General features: G+C 49.5%; 1 protein-coding gene across 1 annotated transcript in view; it reads left to right on the forward strand.

Annotated features, from left to right (window-relative positions):
• The window catches only part of LOC147707765 (trypsin I-P1-like), a 67,884-nt gene that overhangs the window by 40,854 nt on the left and 7,223 nt on the right, over positions 1 to 19,807 (forward strand). The window contains exons 3-4 of the mRNA XM_086926618.1: positions 699 to 955; positions 9,044 to 9,180. Coding sequence (XP_086782744.1) covers positions 699 to 955; positions 9,044 to 9,180 — 394 coding nt within the window. The remainder of the gene's footprint in view (positions 1 to 698; positions 956 to 9,043; positions 9,181 to 19,807) is intronic.

A 19,807-nucleotide genomic window follows, 5' to 3' on the forward strand; every position in this document is an offset into this window, starting at 1 on the left:
AACCCATGTGCCTGAAATTGCTTGTGGCACACCAGACCGCACAGGTTGACAGCCGCTAAAATGACTGCTTGCACTCTCAGTAGACAGCGTGACTGGAGCAGCATCTCCAAATACCCATTGCAGCACTTGATCATCCTGCGGGAGCCCTCCACTCTCTATCTCACACAGGTCCAGTGGAGCTAGAATTGAGCTGGGCTGAACGAGGCTGCTCACACGGCCGTCATCTTCCTCGTGTTACTTCCTTTTTCTATGCGTGCTGCATTCTGCATCTTATGAGCTCTGTGAAGGAAACTATGCCATGAAGATAGTTTGGCATTTTATTGTCATTTTATTGTGCCTCTTGCAGACTTTTAAAGACCATTTTGCAACTATGTTTAAAGTTCATACACAGCAGGAGAGGACAAGCTCCCACAGTCAACCTTTTCCTTTCTTGTTTTTATAGTTCTGGTATATGTGAGCTAACCCTACTTACATACTAAACATTCAAATATATTCCTTCTTCTGACACTGTTGTTTAACATTGATTTTTCCTCCTTTTTCATCCAACAATCTTGCCCTTCCCTCAGAATGTTTCTGCCTCCATATTTGCTGTCATTCTCTATTGCCTTGTTTATTTCCTTTTACTCCACAGTGTATTTTCTCCATGCTGATTATCTATCCCTCTCTTTCTGATTTGTATCAATATTTCTCTTTGCTAGACCCGGCACCATGGTGGCCCGCCTTGGTGAGCAAGTCCTATCTGAGTTTGATTTCACGGAACAAGACATAGCTGCTGTGAAGCAAATCCAGCATCCGAATTACAATCCCGAAACTCTGGATAACGACATCATGCTGATCAAACTAGCTCAGCCGGCACAGTACAACCAGTATGCCCAACCGATTCCGCTGCCGACCAGCTGTGTGGCCGCCGACACCTGGTGCACTGTGTCTGGATGGGGCGACACAATTCCCGATGGTAAAATGTCCAATAGATGGAAACTGGCTATAAAATTGAATAATTTTTGTATGGTGGCAAGTATGTAAAGAGGTGCACAAAGTATGTGCTGTATTTCGGCATCAGTACATATAACCTTCGTGCTTCAATATGTATTTCTGCTTATCGTCCTGTCTACCTGCATAGTCCTTTTATTATAAAGTTTCTTTAAGTTCAATGCCAACATTTGCAAAATTTACTAATGCCCACACGGCGCAAAGTAGTGCTGCCTGACTGTAAGTAAACAGATGCCATAGTTTGCATTGCCTTGTGAAGGGTGCCCAGGCAAACCTTCAGCAGATTTGGTTCCAGTTTATTTTTTATTTTTTAGAGAAGCAATAAAGTTGCTGCGCTGTGTTGCTTAAGAGACCGAAAACATTACCTCCTCATTAGTCTTCCTCGCCACATGACTAACAAAGTGAGCTTCAGCTCCACACCAGAACCCTCCAAAGCAAAAAAAAGTCAGCATCCCATATCATCCCAATATGGCCGAGCCATTACACTCCATGGCCACTATAAGCCCAATCCCAGAGCCTGTTTTTTTAGTTCCACGCACGTCTCTCCAGATGCGTCAGGTAAGTGGTGCCTGCTGTAACAGGTACGTGGGTCTCAGATTGGAGGTCCTGCTCTAGAGGACCCTAGGATCTTGGACTCTCTTTTTCCCCCTTTCCCCCGGTGTGTTCTGTATGAAGCCGGTTAGGCTCTGCTCCAGCGGGGCGTGGGTTTCCAAGGGAGGATGGCCGGGGTACGGTTTGGAATGGAGGCCGGCTCCCTGCCGTGCCTCCACTGTGTTTTTGTTTGTCCATTTACTCTGTGCTTGGTTTTGTCACCGCCCACCTGCCTTTCATGATGCTACGGCGGGCGGCGGCTGTGAGTGTTTCATTCCCTGCACTTTGTCGCCTGCCCCACGTGGTGGGCGGCGACTCTTTTTTCCCTTCCAAGTGAGTGTTTAGCCGTCGGGATATGCTCCATGTGTTGGGTGCTGGCTGTGGAACCTTTCACCACTCAGATGGTTGCATGTTCCACTTGCCGCTAGTTCACCCCGGCTCACTGCCCGCCTACCCTTCGAAACACTCCTGTGGGTGACGGCCCTCACTCCGCAGCAGCAGACGGCGGCTGTATTCACTGACTTCCTCCCCACGCCTCTCCTATGAGTCTTCCTTGGGGGCGGGGTGCCCCTTTCGGCAGCGTTATGGTCCGTCCTCCGGGTGCGGGTCTGGCCTCGTCCAGTTTCCTGCGCTGCTATTTTCTCTCGGGCTGGGTTTTCTGTCCCGGTGCTGGTTTCCAGTGTGGACGTACTGTCAGCTCTGACCCTTGGGCAAGCGACTGGTGGGCTCCGATAGCAAGGACACCTGAATTTTGCCCTCAGATTCTAGTACGCCCTAGGGCTAAACCAGTACAAGCTGTGCTTGTTTACATTTAAGGCTTTCTGCTTCCTCCTGCCTCTGCCATGCCTCCATTTTCCGTGCAGGGCCCCCTCGGTCCATGCATGCTTGCATTGACACTCGCTTCTACCATTGCCTCTGTCGGGCTCGCTCCAGTGCGTAGCGGCATTATTTCCCGTTTCTCACCGGCTTGCACCTTGTGGCCCGACATGTGTCCTACTGTGACTCCAGTCCTTCGTGTGGGTCTTACTGAGGTTTTTTTTCTTTGCCTTTCTTTGTGTGTGGTAGTACGGTCACCTTCGATCCAAAGTTTTCCTTTGTGTATGTTTTTGGTGTGGTGTCTTACTCATGCACATATGCACTTCACTATTCTCAGGGTAGGGGTTGTGTCCTTCCGGCTTGCGCGACCTGCCTCGGTGCTGAGGCTTCTGGTTCGTGTCTCAGCTAGGGCGCTCAGCATCCTGTAAATCTGGGCAGCTCACTTATACTCCGTGACTATCTCCCTGGTGTATGTGTCCATGGCCTGTTGGGAGTTCTCGCTTCGGCTTGGCTCTTCTCCTGCTGTCCCATTTTGCCGCTGTCAGGTACGGATCAGGGGGTACTGTACTCGCTTGGTTATTGGCTTCCTCCCTATTTTCTGGTGGCAACGGGCCTGCTTCATGGCGCAGGGCATAGGAGCGGTTTCAGGATTTGGCGATTAGTCCTCCACATACTGGTATGGTTGCAATATGGTTGCATTTTTGTCTTATTCCCTGCTGGTCAAGTCTATCTGTTTTGATGATGCAGTTTCTGTTTCCTTGGATCCAGCGTCGAGAAGTCATTTGTACGCCCTTCCGTGCTTTTTCGCGGGGTTCCCTGATTGACTGGGTGACATTGACACATTCGGCGCAGGTGGCGTTGGGTTGCAGGGCCTCATCTTCATTGTTTGCTGTGTTGTCCCTGTCTCCTTCGTCCCTTTCTGGCTTTAGGCCTGCGTTCCTTTTGTCCTATGGACTCCAGTTCCCACCGTTGTTGTGCTGTCCTGGTCAGACGTCCTTCAGGGGTTTCCAGGAGCTGTGGACTGTGGCGTGTCTGATGCGGGCGGGCGGCGGTTGGCGCCTGTTGGTCTGTCTCTGGGCTGCATCGGTTGTCACCTGGTGTTTTCTTGCTGGCTGTTTCTGCTCCTGGCGGGCTAGTTGTCTCTGCGGGTGGCTCCTGCACCCCTTTCCTGACGGCTTCCTGCTGTCGCTATGCTTCTCCTCGCTTCCTGGAGGTCGGAGTTTTGTTGTGGTCCTTCTGTTGCCTCTCCTCTCGTCCTGGATGTCACAGTTCCTTGGCTCCTGCCCTCTGCCTGCCCGCTCCGGTTGTCGTTTATTGGACTCCCCTGCTCCTGTCCATAGTGCTGTGGCTCTTTGGTTGCTCTGCTTCCTTTGGGTGGAGCCTGCTTGGTCGGGCCGGGGGTTGGCGCCCGCCTCTCGTGGGGTGTGCGTTCTAACATTTTTGTTACAGGGTCACTTTTGGCAGTCTCGTTGGTCCTTCTATGATGGGTCCTGTTCATCAGGTTTCTTTTGGCCCCCCGGTTGCTCCAGTTGAGATTGTCTGCCTTGGTAGGGACCTTCCTTGGGACGTGTTTTGGATCTTGTTGACTGGCGGTGTTACACCCCTGTCTGTCCTTTGCAGATCCTCCCCTTCCTGTTGGTCTTGGTGCCACTGGCCCTTCCTTGGGAGTGTTGGCGACATTGGCCCTCCTGGGGGGCATGCTTGTGTTCCCGATCTGTACTGGGTCTGTGGGTTTCCCTGAGGGCTATTTTCCAGTCTGGCTTCTGTTTGCCATTCCTTGGCTTCTCTGGGGTTTCCCCTGCCTTGCTGGGGCTTATTTGTTGCATTCTGGTGGCTTTGTCCCCTGCCTCGTGCTTCGGGGTGTTTACAGGATTCGCCCCGGTTGGCTTTTTGGGCACATTGGTGCTGTCCTTGCCTGGGTCGTTTTTGGCTCCGGGCGTTCCACCCTGAAGACTCATGTTCTCATCGGCTCTTGTGCAATGGATTGTGGGTCCGGCCTCTTTCGTGTCTGGATGGGTGTTCTCCTGGGTTCTCCGGCTCCTGGTGCTGTCTGCTTCCTTTTGGGTCCCAGGTGTTGCCTCTTTGGCCTTCTCGTCCGGGATCCCGGCTTTACGCTTTTCTGGGGTCCTTTTTCTTCCAGGGGGTATGGGCTTGTTTGGCCTGGCCAGGGCTTTTGTCCTGTTGGTGGTGCTTGCCTGGGTGCATCTCCATTGGTGTTTGCTGCTGCGGTTGTCTTGGACCCTGTTGCTCATTGGTCCATGTTATGCCTATGTGGGCGCGGGTTTTGTTTCCTGCCCCTGCTTTCTCTTTCTCTTGCTGGTTTTTGTCTCCAGCAGTGCTGTTGGGTGTCCGGGGGTGCTGGGACTCCCGGTTCTCATCTTCCTGGCGGGGCCCTGCGCTTCCGGTGTAGATTGTATCCTCGTTTTTTGTCCCTGGTTTGGGGTACCGGGGCCTGTTGGCTCTGGTGGCTCCCTGGGAGTATGGACATGGCTCGGGCTCGGTTTCGCCCTGCCCTTCTGTCCTTCTCGCCTTTGGTGTGTTTCTGCCTGAGGCTTTTTCTCTCTGTGCGCTCCTGTTCCAGTGGGTTCTTTGTTGTTAAGCTGGGCAGGGCCTGGTTGTTGGCTGGCTGACTGTATGACCACCTGGGTGCTCGCTTCGGCAGGTCGCTTCTTTCTTGTGGTATGGTCCTGGGACGGGTTGCTTGGTCTCTGTGCGGGGCGGACTCTGGCCTCCGCGCTGCGTTTCCCTTCCTTCCGGATGTGGGCGGCCCTGTGGGTTTTCCGCTTTTCGCTGTTGGCCGGTTGGGTTCCAATGGTGACCGGTTCTCCTCAGAGTCATTTCCGGCGCCTTCCTGGGTCAATTTTGCTTTGTGCCTGGGTTTTCTCCTTGGGGTCCCTTCCGGGGGGTCCTTTGTGTGACTGGGGTGTTTCCCCCACCTGTTTCTCTTCTGCAACCCCTTCCGTTCTTGTGGCTCTTGCCAGTCTGTTTGATTGCGTATGGTTCCGCTGCCCTGTTCCTCTGGTGGTTTTGGCTCGCTCGCGGGTGGTGATCAACCTTGCGGTGTTGCTGTGTTTGTTGGACTGCATCTCTCTTTCTGCTGTGGCTTTTTTGTTGGGTCGCTGTGGTGGGGATGCCCTCTGTTCATTAAGTTCCTCTCTCTGGACTTTTGCTCCCCTCTCACTTTTGGCTGTCTGTTGGGCAGTCCTGGGGTGTTTAGTCCGGCTTGCTTTTTTCTGTTCTGGGCCCTGTTTGCTGTTGCTTTTGGCTCCCTGCAGTCTGCTTCTGTGCCTTTCTCTGTCCTCCCTCGGCTTTTGCTTGGGGCGGATTTTCTGGTGGTACTTCGTGTCTCCGGCGTCCAGGTTTTCGGCCTTCCCGGTGTCTTTCGGTCCCGGGCTGGTTCCTCCTACTCGTGGTTGCCTCTCTCCTGGGTGGTCCTTCCACTCGTACTGGTCTGTTGGGTTTGCCCTCTTTCATGGGCGTCCCATTCTGGTCTGTTAGTTTCTTGTGAGTTTCCATGAAGCCACTTGGCTTTGCTATGTGCTCACTTTGTTAGTCATGTGGCGAGGAAGACTAACAAGGAGGTAATGCCCTGATTACTTACCGGTAATCTTCTTTACTCCGAGTTAGTCTTCCTTGCCACATGAGTTCCCATCTCTCCCTCCCTGTCTGGCTACCCACTTCATGTTTGGGCTTGATAGTTTCAGGCTTTGGGGTTGGGCCGGCCCGCCTCTTATAGTGGTCATGGAGTGTAATAGGTCAGCCATATTGGGAAGGGATGGAAGGCATAGGAGGCTGACTTTTTTTTGCTTTGGAGGGTTCTGGTGTGGAGCTGAAGCTCACTTTGTTAGTCATGTGGCGAGGAAGACTACCTCGGAGTAATGAAGATTACCGATAAGTAATCGGGGCAACACAGAGCCATATTTATTTAAAATGGCCCGCTGCTACTGACATTCCCGGCACTGATACATTGAAAAGGTCTTTGCATGATGTGCAACCTTGCAACAAGGAGCAGAGGTCTATGTGTGTTGTCTAGCATATGATTTGTACTGGAAGCATACCATTCAAGTGTGGCTCACGGTGTAGAGCAGGCAGACCCGGAAGCTGAGGTCAGACCCGGGACCAGGGTTCAATTCCCAACGCGGCAGGGTCTTGAGCTCAAATGTCCACGGACTCGATAATTCTCGCTTCGGTGCCTGCTCTAATCATGGGTTCTCACTCTGCAACTCTGGGCATTAAGCTTGCTTAATCTCCACAACGGCCCCCTGCGGCGGGATGCCTGGCTTTCACCTTGGGGATGCCCTGTAGGGGCTATCTCACAGGGAAAAGCCAGGACGGGTTCCCAAGGCAAGCGCCGGGAAACCTCCGGGTAGCTGTGCGCTCAATAAATGCAATAATAATAATAATAATAACTTCCTAAGCCTAGATAAAGTATTAGTGCATCTCACGCAGTGGATGTGTGCTGTAATCTGCAGACCGCATGCAATGTGCGGCCTGCTTGAAAAATTTCCCTTTTTTAATGCTTGCTTCAAAGAGACAATATTTTTTTATGCAAAGCCCCGTTTGCCTATCTTGTTGGGTTTTGTGTCAAAATCTAGGGATGCTTGAATTAATCCGTCCAATTTACACTCCTCTAATGGTCCCTTCCCATAAATTGAAGCCAAGTGCTATTTGCACTGAGAAAGGGGGACATTTCCAGAGCCAAATGGCATTTGTGCTGGAAAGCTAATACCCTGGCAGGACTTTGATTGGCTTTGCGCCACTGCCCTAGCACAAATCTGTAATTAATCGGGGCCCTGGAGCCAAATCTAAATAACTACTTGATTTTCAAATACCATTTTCCACCGCACATTTGCATTTACTGAGAGATGCAAAATAACTGGTGTTACACATGCCCACTGTATTGGCACTCAGTTTACTGAAGACGGGAGGATGGGAAACCTGAGTTGAGCTTGCAGAGGTTTGAACGCCTTTATGAAATAGACAGTTTGAGGCCCCACACTCAAGAAACAACGCAGCAGGATATGTGTGGGTCAGTGGGGGAGGGTGAGCTGCTCTTTGCTGGTGATGGCTCCTGCTTGCATGTCTAGCTCTTGCCCTTCAGCCCTAGAGTTCAGAGCATGAAAATCCTGCCAGGTGGAGCTGTTTCTCCTCCCAGAGAGGATGCTGGGCATGAACAGAATTTCCCAAATCTCACAATGTGCTGTGGGGCTAAGGCCTACATGACACCAGGCATTTAAATGCTCTATGGGAGCTCTGGAGGGAAGCCTTTCGAATTGCTTTCAGACAAGTTACTGGACAAAAGAGCAAGAAGGAAGAAAAGGAAAGGGGAAATGAGCTCACATTTATATTTCTTTTTGCAGGGATGGGTCCTTTGCTCACTTTACTATTGGACTCAAATCGCACTTCACAGATAAAGCCCCAACAAGAGCAAATAAATTCTAAGATTTACAATAGCAACAGTCCTGCCTGAATTGCCGGGTCAGTAGAGCTGGCTAGTTAATTCAGGTAGGGCTTTTGCTCCTGGAGCAAGACCGAGTCTAACTTGCAGATGGGTGTTATCTGCCTGGAGTAGGATAGAGGGCAAAAGAACAAGGGCCTGGAATGTGGCCCCTGGTGCTCAGTTTAATACAAGCATTCCAACCATTGCTTTTTTCTTTCACGGTGGCGGGAGCCATCTTACATACATCATGTCATCGTGACAAGAAGAGAGCTGAACACTTAAGGGAGACCCTGCATGCGCCACAGAGGAAGACACATTTCTCATGGTATAAGGTACCGCACCCAGCATGTGACTGAGCACCCACACTGCCAAAATCACCCTGGTGTCATCATGCTCATGCCCACCCAGAAGTGGGTTCCACTACCTGTTCAGGGTGCAAGGGGTGAATCACAGCAGCAGGGTCAAGGAATGCGGCACTGGGAGCAACGTGGACTTCTGTTTTTTGTTTCCAAGGTAAAGACCATGATTTGCAGGAAGAAGACATGGTCAAGCCTTATAATGGCCCATTTTCAAGATGGCGGCCAGTGCATAGGATGTTGTCAGAGGATCCCATTGCACGAATAAATAAGGACTTTTTCCAGTGATGTGAGTTCCTGTAGACCATACATAATGAGGCACCTGTAAGGAAAGGACATGCTGTAACATAATTGTTCCCTTTTTATTCATTGCATTGTTCACGTAATTTGTCTTCCTGATTTTAGATTGTTGTAACTAGACAATTTGATGGACTGTTCTCCAATAAGTTTGCCAAGAGTGTTTTTTTCACTTCATGGGGTTTTCCTTCTATTTGGGGCCCTTTTTAAGAGCCGCTTGGCACCTTTCAAATACAATATTCTGCACAGGGTGGCGCTCTGGCTGCTTGGAGAAGTCACCCTTTCTTCAGGTCATCTAATAGGTAACTGAACAAACCTTTCCAGTTCTTGAAGCACCATTCATTAAAATGATGTTTTGCATTCATACATGGGTAACCCTAATGGCAGATGCATTTCATCAGCGCTCGTTCTGATGTTTCTGATCATAATTACAAATGCACTCTAGCTAATGCTGACATATATATTTATTTCATTCATTCTCCTGTGTGTTTATGTATAACTCTACTGCTCCAGGAAAAAGAAATAATAGGATAATTGTGTCTTCTCATTCCAGTTCAGAATGCGGATAATCTCCAGTGCCTGAATGTGCCTATCATCCCCAGTGGACAGTGTCAGCAGGCCTATCCAGCGGTCTACACCGACAACATGATGTGCGCCGGATTCATGCGCGGAGGGCAGAGCACTTGCTACGTAAGAATGACAACTGCTCCTGCTCTTAGCTGCAGTCGGTGCTTCATTTGTTGGCCCATCTTTACCCTGCCCCAGTGCTTTCATTGGGCCGGGTCTTGCCGGTGCTCAGCACCAGCAGTTCTTAAAAGCAGGTGCCGAAACGGGTCTCTATCGGGCATTCCATTTCTACCTTCGCCTGGGGGGAAATAAAAAGGAACACTGCAATAGTAGCACCCGTCACTGCATTTGATGTAACTTCAAAGGGACTCGTTTTTCAATTTTATATAAAGCAAACATGAGCACCAGATACATTTCAGAAGGAACGTTAATTTTTTGAATCACACGATGTTGAGGGGGTATCAGGATCGAACCTGCTATCTGAGGCTCGAAAGTTGGTAGCGTTAGCTTTAGCCACAACCTCGCCTACAAGAGGCGAACTATTTTTAGTGTCATGTAGAACAAAGTCATAGGTGTTGCTAATTTGTAGGTGTAATGCTACTTGCTGTATTACATATCTGGATGAATGTACAGAAGCAGCATAATACCAGTCGAGCGGCACACTATGCTCTGCACAGATTTTTAGCGCAAGTGTTTTAAGCCACACCCTTAATTACGCTGGGCACGCCCTAACTCGGCTATGCAGCGAGCGCAAGGTAAATAGTTTTATTTATTTATTTACTTAGTTTACTCCGTTCCGTCGTATCTCCGAGTCCACTACCCCCCACCCTGCCCCTCCCATGCCCCGTCCCACCGCCCGGCAGCACTACCTCTGCGTGCCGCCACTGATAAGTTGGAATATACCATTAGAACTGAGCCAGCAGGTTAGAAGCTCTCTCTGTCGTTGAATCAAGGGCCTGAAGCACTAGCAGTAGGCCACATTCTCGTTTTCAGTAAATTTCACAGTTCCTGAGAGTGGCAATAGATCAAAATAATGGGTAGGTTTATAGGGGACTAGTATTTTCTTTGTTTTTAGAAGAGGGAAAGAAGAAGAGAGATGGAGAATGGATGTTTGGACAGACAAAGAGAGAGAAAGAGAGAGAGATAGAAGAAAGAGGTGCAGGTTGGAACATTGACAGGGGTGCTTTTGATTTCCGGGCTGGCACTGCTGGTGCTTTACATGTGAGACCAACTGATTGCCGACCAGTGCACGAATTAGTGAGCTGGCCTCGGATTGGACCCAACAGAGAACACAGCTCTTGCTTCATCAGCCTGCAAAGCACTGACAAAGGAGTAAGCAGACGGGAAACACAATCACATATGTGCAGACCTCTCAAGTTTTGAAAACTTTTTGGAGCGAGAACTAATTAGCATATTGGTTGGCATGATAGGAAGTAATACTGAAGTATACAAAAACAGATTGGATGGAATGCTTGAATTAATCTCAGCCATTTGTTTATTACTCTGGACTGCATTCCAGTCCTTCGTTATTTTGCATACCATGTCACCCCTGTTTGGACCTAGCCATATGCAAATACGTCTTCACCCTGCTCCAATGCAAATGGCAAGCCAAAACTGCCAGGCCAGGTCCTCACTGAATTGGAACATAAGCAACCTAGGACCAGTTTCAACTTGATTAGGGCTGTTAAAAAGTGAACTGTGCAATGATCCATGGTCAAGCAGCAACCACAATCCTAGTCAGGGTAAGAGGCAGGCAAACCCTAAATTAACCTGTGCTCACCCTCCAGTAGCTTGGCACAGAGGATTCAGGCTTACCTTTACAGGCAGTGTAAAGTCTTTGTGCAATATTTTAAACAGTGAAACAATGAACACACCACACAAAATGATTCCACACCTGGTTGGATAAATAGAGCTAAATTTCATAAATACAAGACCAAAACGACCAAAGCCCAATAAGTAGAACTTGAGTTATGAATTTTTAAAGAATAAAGTAAACTGTAAAATAGCGCTTACAAACAGAGAGCACCAACTGGGGATATATGTTCGATTTGACCAGGACAAAGACAATAGTGCAAGCCAACCAGGATGAAACGAAGGCTGGCTATAGGGACCCAGTTAGGCCTTCTGAACCAAAGTACCATAAATCCTGGTTGAGGATCATTTGAATGAATCCATGCTGAAGATGTGTCAAGCAGCAAAGCAATGCGTCAGTTCTGTGGTGCAACGAGGCTGCGATGCAAGGTCTAGCTGCGTCAATGTCAAGGATCCTGTCAATAGGGCTTGCGAATCGAAAGCCGGTGCCAAGGATGTGAAGAGCAGTGGAGACGATGTTTCAGTTCCAATAAGCGGTGAAGCTATGCAGAGGTTCGGCATCATCGTTGAGGCTGCTGTTGATGAGAGATGCAAGGTGCTTGAGCTGGGAAAATCGTCACATAGTGGTGGTTCTGAAACCGATGTATCAGTCCCAAGATGAGGGATGCAGCAGCAATGTGAGTCTTTTGCGACGGGTCCAATCCATGGAACAGCGGTGATGTGTCGGTTCTGCTCGAAGATGCACCGCTCAGCTGAGGAGTTGTGCTGATTCTGCTTGGGGATGCACCGCTCATCAGATGATGCATTGGTTCCACTGGTAAAGCACCCATAGGCCCACTTCCAAGGTCCAGGACTGGGGTGGAATCACTTGGCAGGGTACATTCACAGATGGCAGAGTTCAGGTGCAGAGCAGGTTGGTTGGAAGTCTTTTATCTCAAAGACTTCAAATCAGGAGGCCAGCTAACTACACCTTGGAGTCACTCTGGGTTGAAGTTATGCCTTTCCAGTCTTCCACAACCAGGCAAGAGGGCAGCAGGCCAGCATAGCAGGCAGTAGTTCAGCAAACCAGCAATCCAGCTGAATGGAAGTCCTTTCAGCAGCATAGCAGTGCTTCCTGGCAGAGTCTTCACAGGTCCAGAAGTCAACTGAAGTGATGATGCCACAACTCTCCTCTCCCTCAACCCCCGACGCACACCACAATGCTGCGAAGCCAGCCCAGGACGTACCCACGGCCCATTCGCCTGCCTCTCCTGCAAGTTCAACTGCTTCAGGACCCTCACCAAACCCACTTCCTCTATACACAGCTCCGACTCTAACCACCTGAAGTGCATCCTGCTGAACACCCGCTCGGTCCACAGACACGCAACTGAACTCTGGGACCTACTCGACACTGCATCACCGGACGTCGCCTTCCTTACAGAAACATGGATGAACACATCATCTGCACCCGACATCGTCATAGCCATACCGGACGCTTACAAGATTATCCGAAAAGACCACACCAATCAAACAGGAGGAGGCATCACCATCATCCATAGGAACACCATCAAAATCACGACCAGCTCCGACGATAATCTTGCAACCGCCGAACATCTCCCCTTTCAGATCCACACCGACCCTAGGACCACACTCAGAGGCACCCTCATCTACAGGCCTCCAGGAACCCGCACTCAATTCAGTGATGACATCACTGACTTCATCAGCCCACATGCCCTCGCCTCCGAGAACTACATTCTTTTAGGAGACCTCAACTTCCACCTTGATAACAAACACAACAGCAACACCTCCACCCTTCTGGACAACCCGGCCAATCTCGGACTCAAACAACTTGTTGACACCCCCACCCATGTAGCCGGACACACGCTCGACCCTATCTTCACTTCCAGCAAGCACATTTCCTTCGTTCGCACCACAGCTCTCCATTGGACGGACCACAGCTGTGTTCACTTCAGCTACAAAACCACCTTGACCCACAACCGCCCACAACCTATTCCTCGGAGAAACTGGAACAAAATCACCTCCGACCAACTCCTCACATCACTCAACCAAAACCCTCCCACCTTCTCATTGGACCCAAACCAAGCGGCCACCAATCTCAAGCAATGGATCACCCACAGTGCTGGCGAATTAGCACCCCTGAAAAAGCACCAGATCAAATCAGGCAGCAAAAAGGCCCCTTGGTTCAATGATGACATTAAAAAATCCAAGACGCTATGCCGCACCCTGGAGAAAACATGGAGAAAAAACCCAACTACCGACAACATGGCCACCCTCAAGGCAGCCACCCGCAAACACCACCAACTGATTCGATCCACCAAGAAATCAGAATTCAAGGATCGTCTTGACAACAACACCCACAACAGCAAGGAACTTTTCAACATCGTCAAAGAATTCACCAACCCCACCGCAGCATCTAACGACATCACTCCCTCCCAAGACCTCTGCGATGCATTATCCTCCTTCTTCTACAACAAAATTGCCGACATTCACAACAGCTTCGAGAACACTCCCAGCGATCAACCCTCCCCACCCCCCTCTGATCCTACACCGCCAACTAACAACCTTAGCGCCTGGAACCCAATCACCACTGAAGACACCATCCGCCTAATGAACTCAATCCACTCTGGCTCGCCAACCGACCCCTGCCCCCACCACATCTTCAACAAAGCTGACTCCATCATCGCACCCCATCTCTGTGATGTCATCAACTGCTCGTTCAACTCTGCCACCTTCCCAGAAAGCTGGAAACACGCCGAACTCAGCGCCCTCTTGAAGAAACTCACAGCAGACCCCTCTGAACTTAAAAACTACCGACCCATATCCCTCCTCCCTTTCCCCGCCAAAGTCATTGAGAAAGCCGTCAACAGCCAGCTCGCCGCCTTCCTTGAATCCAACAACTCCCTTGATCCCTCTCAATCCGGATTTCGAACCAAACACAGCACCGAAACTGCCCTCATTGCAGCGACGGACGACATCCGAACACTACTGGATAACAGAGAAACAGCGGCCCTAATTCTACTCGACCTCTCCGCCGCTTTCGACACAGTCTGCCACAGCACCCTTATACAACGCCTCAGCAACATCGGCATACAAGGAAAAGCCTTGGGCTGGATCATCTCATTCCTCGCCGGGAGAACTCAAAGAGTCCGACTTCCCCCATTCGACTCAGAGGCCACTGAAGTCATCTGTGGAGTACCACAAGGATCATCACTCAGTCCCACCCTCTTCAACGTGTACATGAGCCCACTCGCATCCATCGCGCGCCAACACAACTTCAACATCATCTCATACGCCGACGACACCCAGTTAATCCTTTCCCTCACCAAAGACCCTAACACCGCCAAAACCAATCTTCACGAAGGCATGAAAGAAGTAGCCGAATGGATGAAACATAGCCGCCTAAAACTCAACTCAGACAAAACGGAGGTGCTCATCCTAGGATCTTCCCCCTCTGCCTGGGATGACTCTTGGTGGCCTTCCGCTCTGGGCACAGCACCCACACCCACAGACCACGCACGTAACCTTGGCTTCATCTTAGACTCCTCTCTCTCGATGTCCAGACAAGTCAACGCAGTCTCATCCTCCTGCTTCAACGTACTTCGCATTCTCAAAAAGATCTTCCGCTGGATCCCCCTCGAAACAAGAAAGACTGTCACCCACGCACTGATCACGAGTCGACTGGATTATGGTAACACACTATACGCTGGAATCACAGCAAAATTACAGAAAAAACTCCAACGCATCCAAAACGCATCAGCGAGACTCATACTGGACATCCCTCGCCAAGATCACATCACCGAACACCTAAAAGACCTCCACTGGCTTCCCGTCAACAAGAGAATTACGTTCCGTCTTCTCACCCACGGACACAAGGCCCTCTACAATCTAGGACCCGAATGCCTCAACACTCGACTGTCCTTCTACACACCCACCCGCCAACTAAGATCGTCCAATCAAGCACTCGCCGCAGTCCCGCGCATACGAAAGTCCACCATGGGTGGCAGATCCTTCTCCTTCCTGGCTGCCAAGACCTGGAACTCACTCGCAACTTACCTCCGCCTTACTCAAAACCACATCTCCTTCAGAAAAGATCTTAAAACCTGGCTATTCGACAAATAATGAACCCCTTCCCCAAGCGCCTTGAGACCCTCTGGGTGAGTAGTGCGCTATACAAATGCCCGAACTTGAACTTGAACTTGTGGTATCTGAGGTCCAGCACTTATACCCAGTGGTGCCTTTGAAGTGGAGGAGACTTCAAAGACATGCCTTTGAAGTGCAAAAATATCCTCCCTTCCTACTCTGACTCCAGATTCACTACCGGGGGGTATGCAGCCCTTTGTGTGTGGACAGGACACAGCCTATTCAGGTGTAAGTGAGGATGTGCCCAGTTCCTCCCTCTCATTCTGCGAGATGGCCCATCAGGTCACACCGAAGCTCCCTTTGTGAATGGCTGTCTAGGAGGAATACACATAGTCCAACTGTCAACTACACCTAGAAATGGATCAGCGAAAGGCTACAGGCACCAAATGGCTAAAGTAAGTAAATGGCAACTTTCTAAAAGTGGCCTTTTCAGAATTGCAAATTAACACCTGATTTCACCATCAGTTTTGATTTTAAATTGTGATTGCCGATTGGAAATGACACTTATCAAATGTAATAAGGAAATCCTAATGTTATCCTATAGGAGTTATAGGCCTGGCAGCAATGAGAAACGACTTTGAGAGTTTTTCACTAACAAGGCATGTAAAACTTACAAGTGTATGTTCTGCCTTTTAAATACATGCATCCTGCCCTCTGGGTTTCCCGGGGCCTGCTTTAGGAGTTACTTATATGTATAAAAAGGAAAGGTTTGGGCTTGGCAAAAGGTTCATATTGCTAGGTCAACATGGAAGGGTAAAATTCCTACACAGGCTCTGCAATGGCATGCCTGAAACATGGTTAAAGGACTACTTACGTGAGTGGCACAATCAGTGCTGCAGGTCCGTGCTTGTGGCGGCATCCACCTTGCGAGAACGAGCAGGGGTGCGCCACAAGCACTAGTGCAGTGTTTGAAAATGAGCAGACTGCAGGCGCACGCACGCACGCACCACTCCCGGGCTCACCTCCTGCTCCCTCTCTCTCTCACGCAGATAAGCAGAACAAAAGCAATTCTAAAGCAGAGCTGTTTTTTCAATGCTCATGTCTGCCTCTGAAATCGACCTTGGTTTGCATTGTATAGTTTATTAATGTTTCCACATCAGAAACATGTCAGAAAAGTTTCACTGTTGTTTCACCAAATATTTTATTTCATTACTGACAGAAGGTTCATAACTTGAACACACTTCAGTTTAATCTGTTCCAGGAAATCTCCTATATTTCGAGTTTTGTGACTGCATGCATTTAATGTCTTGTCTTGTGACAGATGTCTTTGACATAGACTCCATGTGGTGTAAATTAAGTTAATTCAGGCTGCTGACTAGCTCAAGCGGGGAGCTGAGAAATACAGCCAGGTTTCACAAGACAAGTCAGTACACAAGATTTCACTGAGCGCACATGCACCTGAACAAAATGGGTGTCTAGATAAAAGGAGCTTAAACGGACTGAACACTGGAGACAAACTTGTTTTCTTTTCTTTGTGAGGCACTCTCACTGCAGGCACCACATGTGTTTTTTTTATTAAAGGAGCATTGCGCTTTAATGCGCTTTAAATTTTATTGTATCTATTATTCAGCCTCTTTCTGCTCTTCCATGTGCCCCCTTAGAGATCCTCTGCTTCATCCGCATTCTGCCAGCGACCTCCTACCCAATAGTCGTCCACCACCACCACGTCCACCACCGCGTCCACCACCACATCCACCATGTCCACCACCACCACGTCCACTACCACCACATCCACCACCACCACCATGTCCACCACCACATCCACCACCACATCCACCACCACCACCACATCCACCACCACCACCACGTCCACCACCACGTCCATCACCACGTCCACCACCACAACCACGTCCACCACCACCACATCCACCACCACGTCCACCACCACAACCACTGCATCCATCACCACCACCATATCCACCACCACCACCACATCCACCACCATGTCCACCACCACATCCACCACCACCACGTCCAGCACCACCACCACCATGTACACCACCACCACCATGTCCACCACCACCACATCCACCACCACCACCATGTCCACCACCACATCCACCACCACCACCACGTCCACCACCACATCCAACACCACGTCCACTACCACCACCATGTCCACCACCACCACCACCACATCCACCACCACATCCACCACCACCACGTACACCACTATGTCCACCACATCCACCACGTCCACCACCACCATGTCCTCTACATCCACCACCACCACATCCACCACCACTTTGTCCACCACATCCACCACCACTTCCACCACCATGTCCACCACTACCACGTCCACCACCACCACCACGTCCACCACGACACCACGTTCACCACCCCTACATCCACCACCACCATCACCACCACGTCCACCACCTTACCCACCACTACATACACCACCACGTCCACCACCACTACCACCAACACGTCCACCACCTACACTACCACCACCACTTCCCCCACAACCATGTCCACCATCACGTCCACCATACACATCCACCACCACGTCCACCACCACATCTACCACCACGTCCACCACCACAAACACGTTCACCACCACCACCACCACGTCCACCACCATGTCCACCACCACCACCATGTCCACCAACACCACATCCACCACCACCATGTCCACCACCACCACATCCACCACCACGTCCACCACCACATCCCCCACCACCATCACGTCCACCAAAACGTCCACCACCACGACCACCACGTCCACCACCACGTCCACCACCACCACATCCACGACCACCATGCCAATCACTACCACCATGTCCACCACCAACACCAGGTCCACCACCACGTCCACCACCACCACCACCAACCCTGACTGGTAAAGTGCCAAAGGAGGGCAGGGGTAATAGGAGTGTCAACCCCGGCTGTACATGGGACATTTAAGGATGCATTCGGTGCAAGAAGACGGGAATAGGGGCTAGAAGTATTACACCGGACCCAAGATACATTTTGAAGAGGCGCAATGTCACAGGGGCTCCTGTGAAAGCACTTGCAGCATCTCTACCTCACAGTGGCACACTTGCACAAGCCACCCACTCAAAACAAGCATTGGCATAACCAATAGGTCTCGCCTTTGGGACCTTATAAGTGTTTAGCCATGCAATACTTGATGTTGTTGCGCCAAGGATATTGTGCTGGATAACTAAACACTTATAAGGTCCCAAAGGCAAGACCTATTGGCTATGCCAATGCTTGTTGACCAAGGAACTTGGTGCAGAGGAGCAGACTGGGCTCCTCAGATTGTGATTGTAATGTAAACGTGATGGGAGGTGAGCCGTCTTTTCCTACTTTGTAGCTTACTCATGATCTGTGACTACTACACCTATATTATCAGTACCTCTTATTTTTATATAGGCAAATATTTTCAGCAGGTATAGGGAAGTAGGTGATGGTGCAAAAGATTTAATTGTCATTCTACCTCTCCCATATAGCCCAGAGCTCAAACAGAATCTGCAACTAAGAAGGCAACTTCTGTGCAACTAGCTAAAGGCATATTAATAAGCATAGCGGGGCTGTACCTAATAAAGTTGGAGCCTGCAGCATGTGAAAAGAGAGAATACAGTGAACTTAAAGGGTAACTGACCTAACCATAGTGAAACAGAAAGCACCTTAGAAGTCCGTGGAAGTTGAGAAAGCTAAAAAAAACCCAGACAGCTGCAGAAAACTGCACATTATACGAAATAGTCATCCTATTAGAGAAAGTTGAAGGGCTTTTAGCAACAAAGGCAACTAAAATGAGCAAGGCCAAAGGGAAGCTGAGGGGAAGGGGGATATCAAATCCTTCTTTAAGAACCCTCTTTAAGAACCCTGAGACCCAGGCCACCCTGGTAAGCACAAATACAAATAGTGCCATTGACATAAGCACAGGGTTTTAGAGGGACAACAAGATTCTATAGAAAGGCATTTACCTGACCCACCCACTCCTATAACAACAATAATGGTTCAGTGTTGCAATTGGTTTGAAGCCCTGGGGTCCCTGGAAGAAACACAAGTATGTAGAACTGCTCCCCACATTGTCTTCTATAGCTTATCCTATGGATATGGAGAAGGTCTCCTAGAATGATCAAATAGAGGGCATCCAAGAACAGATACCAGGCCTAAAGGAATACATGAGCAACTTGCCAAAGGTTATAAATGAAAAGGTCGATAAACTGACAGGCCTAGTTTTGCCCCTAGCTTCAAAATTCCCTCTATTAAAGAGGCAGATATGGCAATTTGTCAATGGACACATTTAAATGGTCTTTTAGCACCTTATGTGATTACAACGTTTTGGAATTTTGTAGAGTACCCCTGATGAAGGGCCAGGACAGGCCCGAAATGCATTGGGTTATAAAGGAATTACCGATGAGGAATACTTACATATACTCCTTGCTTCAGAATAAGGCCTGGATTGGCATTTCCGTTGCATTAAGGATTTTGTGAAAATGTAAGTTTGTCCCTGATGTGACAAAAAGAAAAATGATGAAAAACGAAAAGTTTTGGATTAAACTGGAATACAAAATTGGATTAATTGGACTAACTGGTGGTATTTGTGTCACATAAGTAGAAACACACTGTGCGTCCGGCATTGGGGTATCTTCACCCCATTTCCTCAATTGTTTCCAGTCATAAAGATAACGAGGGGGGTACTCCTTGTCAGGGTACAACAACACGCACTACAATCCAGCCTCATACAGTATTGATCTCTGAGGTCTCCAAAATGGACAGTGAGTCATTTAGGCCCCCCTGGAAGATGGTTGAAATGGTTACATGCCACATGTACGTAAGTTGACGC

The sequence above is a fragment of the Lissotriton vulgaris genome, chromosome 6, assembly GCF_964263255.1.
Source record: "Lissotriton vulgaris chromosome 6, aLisVul1.2, whole genome shotgun sequence".
In the NCBI taxonomy this organism is placed as follows: Eukaryota; Metazoa; Chordata; class Amphibia; order Caudata; family Salamandridae; genus Lissotriton; species Lissotriton vulgaris.